Below are 14360 nucleotides of genomic sequence, written 5' to 3'. Positions count from 1 at the left end.
TCCTGCACACTCCTTGAGGGTATATATCAGGAAGTTGACAATGACCAATTGATTTTTTTTTTTTTTTTTTGAAAAATATCTAACCAATATGCATTTTAAAAGTGCAAATGAGATGTTCCAGGATTATCTAATTTTTTCTAAATCTTGCTTTTATGTATATGTTGTTTCATAACAAAAACCAATAATATAAAAAATGTTATTATGAAGAGCAAAAAATGAGCAAAAATTTCTTACCAGCATCTCAATGGTACTAATTATAATTTATATATAAACGATGCACAATGTAAATAATTTTTAAGCTGAATGGTTTATCTTCCTAATAGGTAAAAATTATTTGCGTTAAAAGAATGTGGAAGGGAGATTTAATTCAACATGAATTTTTCATTGCTGCACTTCTCCAGGTAAGACTCAAATAACCATTAACAGTATATACTACATTTATTTTCACAACTAAATCAACATGCATAGCCAGTTTTTTTTTTTTTACAGCCAACATTCTAACACTAGAGATTTACTTATGAAGGTAAATATAATAGACTTTCTCCACTGAGTTGGCAACCATCATTCCTCCATTTTCTGTCGGACTTATCAAAAAAAAAACTGCCCAAAATGCAAATTATTTTATTCCATCTACCTCTTCCCACTGGAACAACCTTTTTCATGAAGTATTCCCAAATAATTACAACTCACCATTCTTCAAGAAATATGTCAATAGACTTCATTCCCAACCATCAGTTGTACCCCACACAAAATGTGTGGGGTACAACTGATTTTGTTTATAGGTTCTTCTACCTTTTTGTGTATGAGACTAACATAAAAAAAAAAAAAATAATAATAATAATAAAAACTTACCAAGAATAAAATACATGAGATATGGATTTCATTACAAATAATTTAAAAGCATGCTTCATATATATCCCATTATTTATACCAAACTCTAAACTGTTTAATCAGTTTTTATATCCTCTGTTTATTCTTTATTATTTGGTTTGTACTGTCATTACTTTTTAGAATAATGTGTATGCAGAACTTCCATCCAGAATCTTCAGAATTCCACTACTATAAATGAGTGAAACATGTTGATATGATCTTAAAAATGAATATGAAAATGAATACACATTGAAACAGTGATTATCAATCCTATATCAAATGATCACACTTCAAAAATATCAAAAATCTACAGGAGAAGATATTTGGAATTTTGATTTCTCAGGTAATAGCAATTTCACACTATTATGAATTCTAGTATGTCTCTTAAGATTTCCTGAAACTGAAAATGCCTTGCCACATGTCTTACAACTAAAAGGTTTCTCATTAGTGTGGACCCTAACATGTCTTTTGAGATCTCCCAAAACAGTAAAAGCTTTTCCACAGACATCACAAATAAAAGGATGTTCATTGGTGTGATTTTTAATGTGCATTTTAAGACTTCCTGAAAATGAAAATACTTTGCCACATATATCACAACAAAATGGTTTCTGTTCAGTATGAATTCTAACATGTCGTTTGAGATCTCCTGAAACTGAAAATTTCTTCCCACACCTTTCACAAACAAAGGGTTTCTCTCTGCTATGAACTGCTGTGTGTCTTTTAAGACTTCCTGATTGTGAAAAAGTCTTGTCACATATTTCACATTCAAAAGGTTTTCCATTGCTATGAATTCTCACATGCGTTTTAAGATTCTGAGATCGTGAAAATGATTTGCCACATATTTCACAAGTGAAGGGCTTCTCATTAGTATGAATTCTTATATGGGTTTTAAGATTTCCTGATTGCGAAAATCCTTTATTGCATATTTCACAAGTAAAAGGTTTATCATTTGTATGAATTCTTTTATGTTTTGTAAGATCATTTGCTCTTGAAAATACCTTGCCACATATATCACATGAAACTGGCATCTTATTAGTATGAATCATAATATGTATTTTAAGTTCTTCTGAATGTGAAAATGCTGTTCCACAAAATTCACAGGCATATATTTTCTCACTGGTGTGAAATTCTATATGTGTAGTAAGTTTCCCCAACTGTGAGAATGTTTTGCCACATATCTTACATAAAAAAGGTTTTTCATAAAAATTAATTTTGTTTTCAATAGTAGAATATGAAGAATGTTCTTGAACACTTATTAAAGGCTCTTCCATTGTTAAATTCTTCTTTCAGATTCATATATTTATATTATTGTTCACATTACAAAAATAATTCCAAATTCTGAGGAGTACTTTTTTACAAGTGGACTACGGTAAAAATACTTCATATACACTATACCGTATATAATATACACAAGCAGATTTTCCTTTACACTATATATTTTACACCACTGGCTATAAATAATCATACATGCAAAATACACATAAGTACTATATATGGATATATATAAAACACTAAGTTCTTTATTTCCTCAATAAAATCATCTCACTGTGGAATCAACATGTACAAATTTGACCTCCATGAGAAATTACAGAATACTCCAACAGAGATAAATTTTAGATACGGATAGAGAATTCAAATGGTAACATGATATCTCACGCTAATTTTCCATTGTTAAAAACCATTTCATTTTACCCCATTGCATGAATGATCCATTTGGGATACCTGCCTTCCTTTTATAAATATTCAAATCTGTATGCTGTTAACTGTTAAAAAAATAAATAAAAAAAATACAATAAATAATATATCATATATCAATCACTATATTTTATGAGCGATATGCACTCATAAAAATGATATATAAGAAAATTATTTATTAAATTAGTTTCAATAATTAGAAAATAAAAGAATAGTCATAATGTATTTCTAAACAGTTGGAGATCAGGTGGAGAACCAGAAGTCATCCCTGGAAACTGTATAAAGAGGGTGTGAGTAGGGGAGTGAGAGGCAGGTTTTTTTTCGTGTAGAGTTGTAAATGATTGGAATGCCTTGCCTGAGAGTATGGTGTCTGCAAGGAGTTTGAGTGTGTTTAAGACACAATATGATGAGCTGTGTGTGTGTGATAAAAGGACCTCCCAGATGAGTCTTTGATGTGGTCTTGGGGTAGTAATAATAATAATAAACAATTAAAATACTAAATTTTAACATATTGTTGTTATGAGGCATTTGGTCACTTTTGACTCTTGGTGATCTTGTGAAGAAAGGCTCTCCATCCCACTCAGTCTCTTTGTCTTTTCTTTCAGCAATTGTATAATTGCTAAAAGAAAACAAGTATGTTCTAACTGGAACATACTTGTTCAGGACATAGCACATTGCGTTAATAGCATATTGGTTTTCCTCCATTTAATCCCATGTGAAGGGGTGTCCAAAGCATCATCTGCCAGTCCTGACTTGCCATAATAATGGTAGAGAATGTATTTTTTATGTTCTTCAAGACAATGTTAACAGATCTTCCTGTCTGCCCATAGTAGGCCAAATCACAACATTAGAGGGAGCCAAATTAGGACTTTAGATCTTTTGATTGCTACAAAATGAATTGTTCCACTTGCTCAGTGTCGCGTGCAAACTATAACATGCCATGCTACTTTGTGCTCCAAAGATGCTGGTATGAATATCCAGTGAAATATAAGCCAGTAAATAAACATCTTTTTTTATATATATAAAATAACTTACTTGGTATTGTTAATATCATTAAAATAAGTCATGAATTACTGGGGATCTTCAAATGTTTGCTGATGATGATGATGATGCAAAGTTAGGTATAATTACTGATTACTCATAGGATTACTGAGTTCTTCAAGAACTCAGTAATCCTATGAGCTAACCTTAGTAATAAGCTTTTAAATTTCAACTCTTTATCTACTACCATTCCCAAATCATTAATTCTCTACAAGATGATTGCAATACACTTTTAGCTTGGATAGATAAGTGGGGGTTATAGTTTTAATATTAATAAATGCAAGGTATTACACTTTGGGGTGCAGAAATATAATGCTATGTACTGTATTGGTGGAGCTGTACTTCAGGAAGTGGATAAGATTTGAGTTCTGGGGTGATGGTAAACAGTGGACTAAAGTTCTGAGGGCACATTGAAAGTGTCACAAAGACTGCATATTGTACTGCTGCTATGATAAAAAGTGCATTGACATGCAGGAATAAGCAGGTGGTAGAGCTTCTATATAAGGTATTGGTCCAACCACACAGGATTATTCTACTCAGATTTGGTCACCTAGTTTTCATTGCAATGTGAAAACACTAGAGGGTACATAGACGAATGACCAAAGTAATATCGGGACACTGGAGTATTGGTTATGCAGAGTGGTTTGAGGGAATGTGGATTACAGAGATTGGTGGATAGGAGGAAAAGAGGAGATATGATAGAGACCTTCAAGTTAGTCAAGGTTGTTAAGATGGGAAGAACAAAAGGCCATCCCTGGTAGTAGTATAAAGATGTGGTGAAAAAAGATGTGAGGAGTACATTTTTTATGTAGAAAGTTGTTGGCGAGCAGAATGCATTGCTAGAGTACATTGTGAATGCAGGTGGCATAAATAACTTCAAAGTTCATTATGATAAACACATTACTGGTTGAATGGGCCTTCTATGATGAGTCTATTGACTCCATGGAAGTTACTGTATTAATAATAATATATAGTAGTGGTGGTGGTATTAGTGCTAGTAATGTTGTGTAGGTGCAGGATTAAACAAGGAAGACGTAAGTAGCATGTCCTCCCATGATGAGTTCTTGGACTCCTTGGAAGTGTCACCTAATAATAACATCTACAATCTCTCTCCTTGAACTCCCTCACAGACAAAGCACCCAGAGACAACTGACTCTGGCAACACATTCCATTCACTCTCCAATCAAAATATTTAGTCCTCATATCCTTGCTAATTACACTCTTACAATTTTCAGGAATGGCCTCTTGGTGCTGTCGACTCTAACCAAGTGCCAAAACATTTCTTCTGTATAAATCCTATAAAACCCTTTTAATAACTTAAACATTTCTATCATATCCACTCTTTTTCACCTATCAACCAACTTTGCAACCCAGAAACCCTCAATCAATCCTCATAGGGAGCATTCCACAGACCACTTACCTCTGGATCCTCTCCATTAATTTCTCATCTCCAAGACACCCAGGTGACCAGACCTGAGCACAGTAATCCAGATGTGGTCATATCATGGCCCTATGCAGAGAAATGTTAACTCCCTTATCTCTGCTTATGTGCTCTTCAAGAACTCAGTAATCCTATGAGCTAACCTTAGTAATAAGCTTTTAAATTTCAACTCTTTATCTACTACCATTACCAAATCCCTAGCTTCATCAATTTCTTGGAGTACAGTTCCATCGATATAGTGCATAGCTTGTAATTTTTTTATCCCAAAATTCACAACTTTACAGTCTGTCCACATAAACATACATTACATACATTAACCAGGTGCTATCAGCCGGAGGGGACTTTTGGCCTCAAGCACCACGTCACCACTGGGACTGTCTGCCACATTCTGGTCTCCAGCCCAACAGCCTGCTGGTCTTCGTTCTCCTGATCAGCCCATCTCCTTCTCGGTCTCCCTGATCGGGATCGGGCCTCCCACACTTGTCTCACAGTCCTTTCAGGGCCCATGCGGAACAGGTGCCCCAGCCACTGAAGATGCCGGGCTCGCAGCTCCATCAAGATGTCTGCCAAGTTGTATAAAGCGTGTATGGCAGCATTGGACCGCCTCCTCCAGACTTCGTCTGCCATGACTCCTCCATAGATACATTGTAGCATGTTGTTCTCGAATACTCTCAGGTAATCGGCATGTATACGGTGCTGAAGCGTGAGAGTCCATGCTTCAACACCGTAGAGGAGAACAGGCCTGATCAAAGTCTTGTATAGTCCCAACTTTGTAGTCCAAGACACCAAGCATGAGGCGAAAAGGGGACACAACTGATAATAGGCTACATTCGCAGCATTTACCCGACTCTGGACATCAGCCTCAACTTTGTTGTCTTCGGTCACGAAAGAACCCAAGTACCTAAATACCTTCACCCTCTCAAACAGTGCAGCTCCCACTTGATCTTGAGCAGCATGGTGACTCATAAAAATGTATTTTGTCTTCTCGGCATTTACCTTCAGGCCAACTTCTTCTGCAGCTTCTTCAATAGCAGTAACCAATGCCACTGCATCGTCCTGTTGATACACCATGATGTTCAGGTCGTCCGTGTAGCCAAGAATCCTAACTTGCACCCCCATGTCAACTCCACCTACCACTTGCTGTGCGTTTCTAATTACTTTTTTCAACAAAAAGATTGAAGAGAATTGGAGAAAGCCCATCACCCTGCTTCACACCGATCTATGCTTGAAACGGGTCCGACAGGTCACCTTCTGCTTTCACTCTTGCTCTCGAACCAGCTATGCACACCTGCACCATTTTTCAGTTTTCGAGGAATTTCCAGCACTTTTCAAAAATTTGGCGCAGCATGAAGAGTTGGTGTATTGTAGAACAGTTCCTCCTGAAGCCCGTCTGATAGTACTCTTCTGCATATGGTGTGAGGCGCATTAGCATGATGTTAGACAACACCTTGTAGCCAGTCGACAGTGAGATGCCTCTATAGTTTCCGCATTGAGCCTTATCTCCTTTCTTATATACAGAGATGATCAGTGACTCCTTCCACTCGTCCGGCAGCTGTTCTTCTCGCCAGATCATAAAGATGAGCCGGTGCAGCTGCTCCAGCAAGACATCCCCACCATTCTTCAGGAGTTCCGCTGGTATGCAGTCCACTCCTGGAGCCTTATTATTTTTCAGCATGTGAATAGCACGAGTAATCTTACTAAATGTCAGCTCTTCAATAAATGGTTCAGCAGTTTGATAAGGAGTATAATCCTCCGATATTGACATTTCAGCATTGACTTCAGCAAGTTCGCAAAATATCTATGTCACCGAGCGAGAGCATCTTTTGAGTTTGTTAATATATTTCCACTCTCATCTCTTATGGTTGCTGCTTGTGTCTGGGCATCTCCCGTCCATTATTCATCACCATATTTCTCTCTATACTAGCCACTTTCTCATTAAGATACTTCCACTTTCCCCTGCGTAGGCATATATTCATAAAACCAACATCAATTATCTTCTGCTCACACTCAGCCTATATAAATCATCCTGCAAGCTTCCTACATTACCTTGATTAACTATTAGCCAACCCAACTTTGTGCCATGAGCAACCAACTGAATATATCCTTTCAAATTATTTTCTATATCATTTATGCACAATTAAACAATAGTGTTCTAAGCACAGAGACTTGCAACACACTGCTTTCTTCAGGATTCTGCGTCTCTATATACTACTTTTTGGCAACTATCAATCCCCTCGTATCCATATCACTAGTTTTGTATCCATCCCCATTTGTTCTAATTTGCATAATGAAGTTGCAAAGTGATCACTTAGTAATATGACTAGTTTGTCACCTCACTACCATCTGCCCTTGTGCATGTTATCCTTTCATGGTCATTCTTACTTTTGCTTGCCACACAGCAAAAGAATTCTTATTAATTTAAATTGGCCTACTCAGCTAAGTTCTTCTTATAATCTGATTTTGCCTTCTTTACCATGTTGGTCAACTTCTTTTCCTGAGCTTTGTACTGTTTATGAACTTGCTCATCACCTTTTTGCTTATATACCTTTCACAACATTTTTTTTTTCCCCAGCTTCTGCTTAATGATACTACTCATGCATTTAACTTCTACCTGAATTATCCTCCTGACCTTGGGTATAGAGTTTGATATTGATTCCTTAGATACCCTACCCATGGTTACTTCCCCCCATGCACTGTTAACATCTTTCCTTTGCAAATTCTTAGCCATGGCACTGCTTCAAACTGCCTCTGAAGCTTGTCATACTCTTTCTTAAGTGAAATTTCACAACCTCCAATGATGAAATACTGTGAGTAGGCAAATTTAAAATAATTATAATACTAGATAAACTCACATAATATATTCCATTAGTGTAGAATTTTCGCCTATGAAGATGCCTATGATATTTAGGGAAAATGATATGCTAATAAAATATATTGTGAGTTTATATCTGGTATTATAATTATTTTAAACTCAAACAAATTTGGCTGCATCACACTGTCAAAAATCTGGAAGACCATCATTCTGAGACTTTCAGTAAGCATCCATCACTGCACTCATTGAGGATATCAGTTAGGACTGTAGGTGCATGATTTTACAATCAGTCTATGTTTGGTTTCCTATTAGAGTTTTTGCATGCACATAATCAATATGCACTGGTGGTGTCTAAAAACCAAAGGACGAACACTATTTCTGAATATTACAATCAGAAATTCAGATGAATCAGCTTGTGGCAATTTGTATAACTGATGATTTCGAGTAGAAAGTGGCTACACATTCAAATTTTCAAATGGAATGCAGAGGGGGGTCATGTGGTAACACTGAACAGGATAAAGAGCAAAAGGCTGCAGCAAGCAAATTGTGTTTGAAGGAAGTTCTTTTTATGAAGGAATAAAGTAGCAAACTTGGATGTCTTGTAATGTCTCAAATAATATCATCTAGATGGGGAAGAATTATGGGAAAGCCTGAAGAAGGCTGCAAAATTACTGATATTGCCAGAGTTTGGTATCTCACATAGCATTGTATCCATGCTCTGAGCATTATTTCAAAACCAAGACAGATTTTTGGTTAAAACAGCGAAACGTAATCAATGCACCACAGCAGGTCAGCTTACAAGTTGGTTCCATTCAACCATAGGTATGTGAATAACTTCACAAACTGTAGCAAGATATCTGCGACAAGTGAGCCTCTACACCCGGAGGCCTGTAGTCTGCATCCCTTTATCCACAGTTCATCGTAGAGCATGTTTTCAGTTGTGTTGTATCCATATAAAATTGGACAAGACACCAATGGGTTAATGTACTCTTTACAGATGAGAATCATTTTAATCTTTCCTCCGATTCTAGATGACACTTGATCTGGCATTAAAGTGATACTGCTTACCATTATGAGAATGTTTTTCCTTCCTTTCCTTTCCATGTGATGGTACAGTAGCCATGAGTCCCCTTTTACAGGGTGGTACGGCACCATCTAGTTCCCCCAAATTTTATCCGGGCTTTGGAACCGGCATAGACTGATGAATCAGGCCTGTGGCTGGGTTGGTATTCCTGACTGTAATCCGTGTGTGTTCACGAGACCGGTTTGCCTGCTTGCAAGATGAAAAACCCCAGATAAACTGGTGGAAAAAACCCTGCCGTCCACCCCCAAGACCAGCTGACTTGGCTATGGCTGAGAAAGATCCTTAAGTTCTTCGCGTCGTCGATGAGAATCAAACCTAGGCCACTCCTTCCCCAGGCATATGATTGCGAAGCGCAAAGCCACTAGGCTAACCGCACAGACAGAATGTTCGTGAAAGGGATAGATATGTCGGTGCTGGGGTCATGGTGTGGGGGAGGCATTAGGTTTAATGGACATGCTGAGGTACAAGTGATGGAAAAAGGGACTATGCTATGGTGAATGACATTGCAATGAAGTTCTTCTTTGTAATCTCGTCCACCACAGTCATGCTTGATTCTTCCGTGGTGCTATAGGCGAAGAATTCATTTTTATGGATGACAGTGGAAAAACCACACTCTGCACAAGCAGTGGAGATACTTCTGGAGACTGAGGATGTTAATCAAATCAGTGGATAGCATGCCCCCAGATCTCAACCCTATAGAATACATTTGGGACACATAAAATATGAATGGAGAGCGACACACTGCTGCTCGAAATTCCCCTCCAGAAAAAAAACCCTTGCTGGAAGGAGGGGGGGGGGGGCAGTTTTCCTCAATAACTCCTGAATCACTTAGCGCTAAGCATGGTATGATGTTGTGAGCTCTGTGTACATAGCTAATTTTTGGTAATATTATTATTATTACGGGTATTTCCATGATGTCTACTGAGTCTACTGACTCATCTCCCGCGATGAGTCTACTGACTCATCACGGGAGACCCAAACTAGCAAAACAATATCTGTCATATCTCTTCTTGAATTCATTTACAGACGAAGAGCTCACAACTAAGTCAGGCAATGAATTCCACTCATTCACCATCCTCCAGGCAAAAAACCTTGTTCTCACACCCTTGTTGACCACACTCTTCTTTAATTTCCAGGGATGACCTATTGTTCTTCCATCACTATCACACAGCTGAAACGTTTCCCCTGCATCAATCCTATAAAAACCTTTCAATAATTTAAATATTTCTATCATATTCCCTCTTCTCTGCCTATCAACCAACCTCTGCAATCCACAAGTTCTCAATCTATCAATGTAGGGAGCATTTTTTACATCACTCACCAACTTAGTCACTCTTCTCTGAACCCTCTCCAAGGCCTCCTCATCTCCAAGGAATCCAGGTGACCAGACCTGAGCACAGTAATCCAAATGTGGAAGTATCAACGCTTTATAAAGGGGAATAATAACCTCTTTATCTCTGGATGTCAGTGTGTTCCTCAACATCCAAGTAATCCTATGTGCAATCTTGGACACCTTAGCAATATGTCCCCTGAACTTCATCTCCCTATCTACCAACCACTAAGTCCCTAGCCTCATCAATCTCTTGAAGTACTGTTCCATCAATGTAGTACACAGCTGGTAATCTTTTAATCCCAAAATGCATGACTTTACACTTTTCCACAATGAACTGATATCCATTACCTTTTGCCCATTCTACCAGCTTATTTAAATCATCCTGCAAACTTTCAACATCAGCTTGATTTTTTATTGCACTACCCAATTTTGCATCATCAGCAAACAACTGAATATCTCCCTTTAAGCCATTTCCTATATCATTTATATACAAATTAAACAACAATGGCCCAAGCACAGAGCCCTGAGGCACACCACTGGTCGCCTGCCTCATCCTGGACTCGGCTCCTCCATATACCACCTTCTGGTATCTCTCCCTGAGCCATTCTCCTATCCATATCACCAATTTAGTATCCATTCCCATCTGCTCCAATTTGCATAACAGTGTTCCATGGGGTATCCTGTCAAAAGCCTTAGCAAAATCCAGACGTACCACTGTGTAGCCAGTTCCTTTGTCCAACTCAGATGTCATTCTATTATGAAAAGTTCATAGATTGCTAAGGCAGGATTTACCTTTAACAAAACCATATTGGCCTCTATAGAGTATCATATCCTGATCCACCCATTCTTGAATTTTGTCTTGAACCAACTTTTCCAATACTTTTACCATTACTCCTGAGATGGTGATTGGTCTGTAATTAACTACTGCAGTTTTAGAGCCACCCTTATGCAAAGGAAACCACTTTGCCTAACTTCCACTCCCTAGGGACCATACTAGAGTTCAAACTTAAGTTAAATATCCAAGTAAGAGGGGTTGACAATTCCTTTGCACATTCACGCAACACCCGAGCTGATATTCCATCCAAAGCCACAACAGTGTTTGCATTTAAATTTTGCAATATATTAAATACCTCTGATTTCTTAGCTTCAATTTTCACATTAGTTGTTGCTACAGGTACAGAGATATCCTCACTTGGGTGATAGACTTTTGAAAAGTGATCACTCAGTAACTCGACTATTACATCTGATTTTGTCACCTCAATACCATCAGCACACACTAAAGTGATCCTTCCAAAGTCATTCTTCCTTTTACTTGCCACATAGCGGAAGAACTCTTTGGGATTACCCTTGATCTCATTGGCTAAGGTCTTCTCATACTCAGATTTAGCTTTTCTTACTATGCTGGTAACCTTCCTAGCTCGAGCCTTGTACTGCTCATGGGTGTACTGATCGCATTTCTCCTTGTACATTCTCCATAACATTTTCTTTTTTTGCAAATCAAGCTTGATACTACTGCTCATCCATCTAACGCCTGCCTTGTTTGTCTTCCTGACCATGGGGACACAATCTGATATTGCCTTCCTCAGATACCCACTGATTTTATACCATGCACTGCTAACATATTTCCCCTGCAATATGTTCTGCCATGGGATGGCCGCAAGCTCACTCCAAAGTTTGTTATAATTGCCTAACCTGTAGTTCCATATATACCCCTTCTTAACAGAAAAATCCACAGATTTTGCAACCTCCCAAGTCAATACCACATGATCGCTTTCACCAATTGGAGGCAATGAGGACACCTTACTTATGCATATATCCTCTGAACCAATAACCAGGTCCAACACTCTCACACCACGTGTGAGTGGTGCGAGATATGGTGTAATATGGTGACTTAAACAAAATGGGAGAGGAAAGAACAGAGAAATGTGTAATACCAGGATGGCAAGAAAGTGAATCATGGGAGACAGCAAGATCTAGGTGGATTAATGCAGTTAGAAGTACATTAGAAGACAAAAATATAAGATTTGACAATATCTGAGTCCTGACAGATAAACTAATTTTGAGATAAATTGTCAACAAGAAGTTAGCATTAATGTAAACTCTTCATGTAGTTACTATTATTGCTTCCTGTACTTCTCTTGAGGGTGCATCAGCAGCAAATAAATATTTTCCATCAAATCGTTTTCTATATCATCAATGTACAAATTATATAGCAGTGACACATCATATTACCTGCCTTCACTTAGTAGACTCTGCTCCTTCATAAAGTACTTGCTAATGTCTATTCATTCCTCACCCTTTGGGATATCTAGGTCACCAGCTATATATCCATCCCCAGTTGCTCAATTATGTATAGAGCAGGGTTTTTGTGCAGTATCCTCTCAAAATATATGCAAAACATAAAGTGACTGATTTTTACCCATATTTCATGGACAGCGACACATATTTAAATTTAATAAATAAAACATTTTATTTGTTCGTATCTAATTTACAAATGTTGGATTTTTAAGTCACTTAACTAGGTGCATTAATTAATGGGAAATGGAAGGTGTTTTTCCAAAGAATGTATTTTCTTCAGATATACCAGAATTTGCTACTGGTTTCTGTCTGACTACATTACTGGATAATCAAACATTTGTTTTAAATGGCGAAATAATTCGGTGAGAAAAAAAAAGGGGGGGGGACTTCGTCAGATGAATGGTCACCTTTACATAACACTAAAATGGGTGCATAATGTTTTAGATTCATTGTGCCTTCTTACACTTTAGCTCTACTTTTAATTCAAAAGTGGGCCCAAATAGAACGATGATCATGAAATTAAAATTATGGAGAATACAGTATTGTGTTAATAAAATGTTACGGAGGAGGCATAATTCATACTAACTAAATTACCTAAAAACTTAAATTAAAATAATGTAAATGTAGTTTCATTTTACGTGCAGCTAATAAAACACAAACTTCTCTGACTGCTGTTCCTATTTAAAACGTGAGAATAAATGAGAGAAAGACAGCAATGCGTTACTGATTCAATCACAATTGAATCAGTAGTACTACTTCGGGTAAAACACTGTGCGTTTGTGACTGGAGTATCAAGACAGAACATAAAGTTGTGGTAATACTTCTGGATGATGGGTATAACAAACAAACATTAAATTCTGAGTGATGAATTTATTTTTAAGAAATGTATTATTCGATTAGAAGGAATATGCTTAACTTACAAGAGCGCACCCCTCATACAATACTACTCTAATTTAAGATCACGAATGTAACAATTATAAACGTCTGTGCGATGACAGTTTAGCTCATTAAGTTCAACTTAGCCAGTAACCCCCCCTCCTCGCTTACAGGTGGAAATAGAGCTCTTTATTTAAAAATAAAATAAAATAAACTTCTAACGCTTTATTCCTCCAGGAACAAGCCTTTAGCCCTAATTTTTCGACAACTGTCACTATCTTTGAGCTCTAAATTCTAACAGGTAGATGTTAAGTAGAAGTAGTGCGAACATACCACAGTTGATTTTTTTTTTTTTTTTAAGTTGTGAAATTAAAAATGCCCGTTTCCACGAGATGATTCATATCTGAGGGAGTGGGGATCAGTAAGGCTTGCTATACAACCAGTAACAAGCAAGCATATGTATTACTGAAAAAGAGAGCCAAAAGGCTTCACTTCAGTGATGCAAAATTATTCAAATTAAGTGGATATTGAATCCAACATTATTTCAAAGCCGAATAGAGAAACTACAAGAGTTTCATGCCGAATATAGAAACTATAAAAGTTTCGGCGGATCCAAGCATAAGCAAACTTTTCATAACAGGGACAACGCGTTATAAAAGCGGGGTAAACTCTGATCACAATCCTTAGTATTTCCCATAATGTAAAACACATCTCCTAGCGAACATGTATGATGTTACAGATTAAGGGGGGGGTCACTACCCAGATCGGTTTCGACCTTTATTGAGGTCTCATCAGTGGGAGCCACACCCAAATGTAAATAAACACTCAGGTTGAAGTGATGTAGAACTTATACTTTACCATACGAGTTGCTAAAAAAGGTGTCACATCACAAAAGGCACCAAGAATTACT

General features: G+C 37.4%; 1 protein-coding gene and 1 long non-coding RNA gene across 2 annotated transcripts; both read right to left on the bottom strand.

Moving 5' to 3' along the window:
- Positions 1 to 1037: 1037 nt before the first annotated feature.
- On the bottom strand, positions 1038 to 2197 carry LOC150098664 (uncharacterized). Its single transcript, XM_090405550.1, has one exon. The coding sequence runs from the start codon at positions 2139 to 2141 to the stop codon at positions 1170 to 1172; it is 972 nt and encodes a 323-aa protein (XP_090261676.1). The 5' UTR covers positions 2142 to 2197; the 3' UTR covers positions 1038 to 1169.
- Positions 2198 to 2362: 165 nt separating this feature from the next.
- Positions 2363 to 13603, bottom strand: LOC150098663 (uncharacterized). Its single transcript, XR_016549528.1, has 2 exons — positions 13495 to 13603; positions 2363 to 2633 (listed from the first exon to the last, which is right to left on the bottom strand). It is a non-coding gene; the product is annotated as an uncharacterized LOC150098663 (long non-coding RNA).
- Positions 13604 to 14360: the final 757 nt, after the last annotated feature.

Source organism: Typopeltis vanoorti, chromosome 15, assembly GCF_054136105.1.
Source record: "Typopeltis vanoorti isolate ZY-2024b chromosome 15, IOZ_Tvanoo_1.0, whole genome shotgun sequence".
NCBI classification, from domain to species: Eukaryota; Metazoa; Arthropoda; class Arachnida; order Uropygi; family Thelyphonidae; genus Typopeltis; species Typopeltis vanoorti.
Note: the sequence above shows the minus strand (reverse complement) of the source record. Positions and strands in the feature narration are given on the sequence as shown.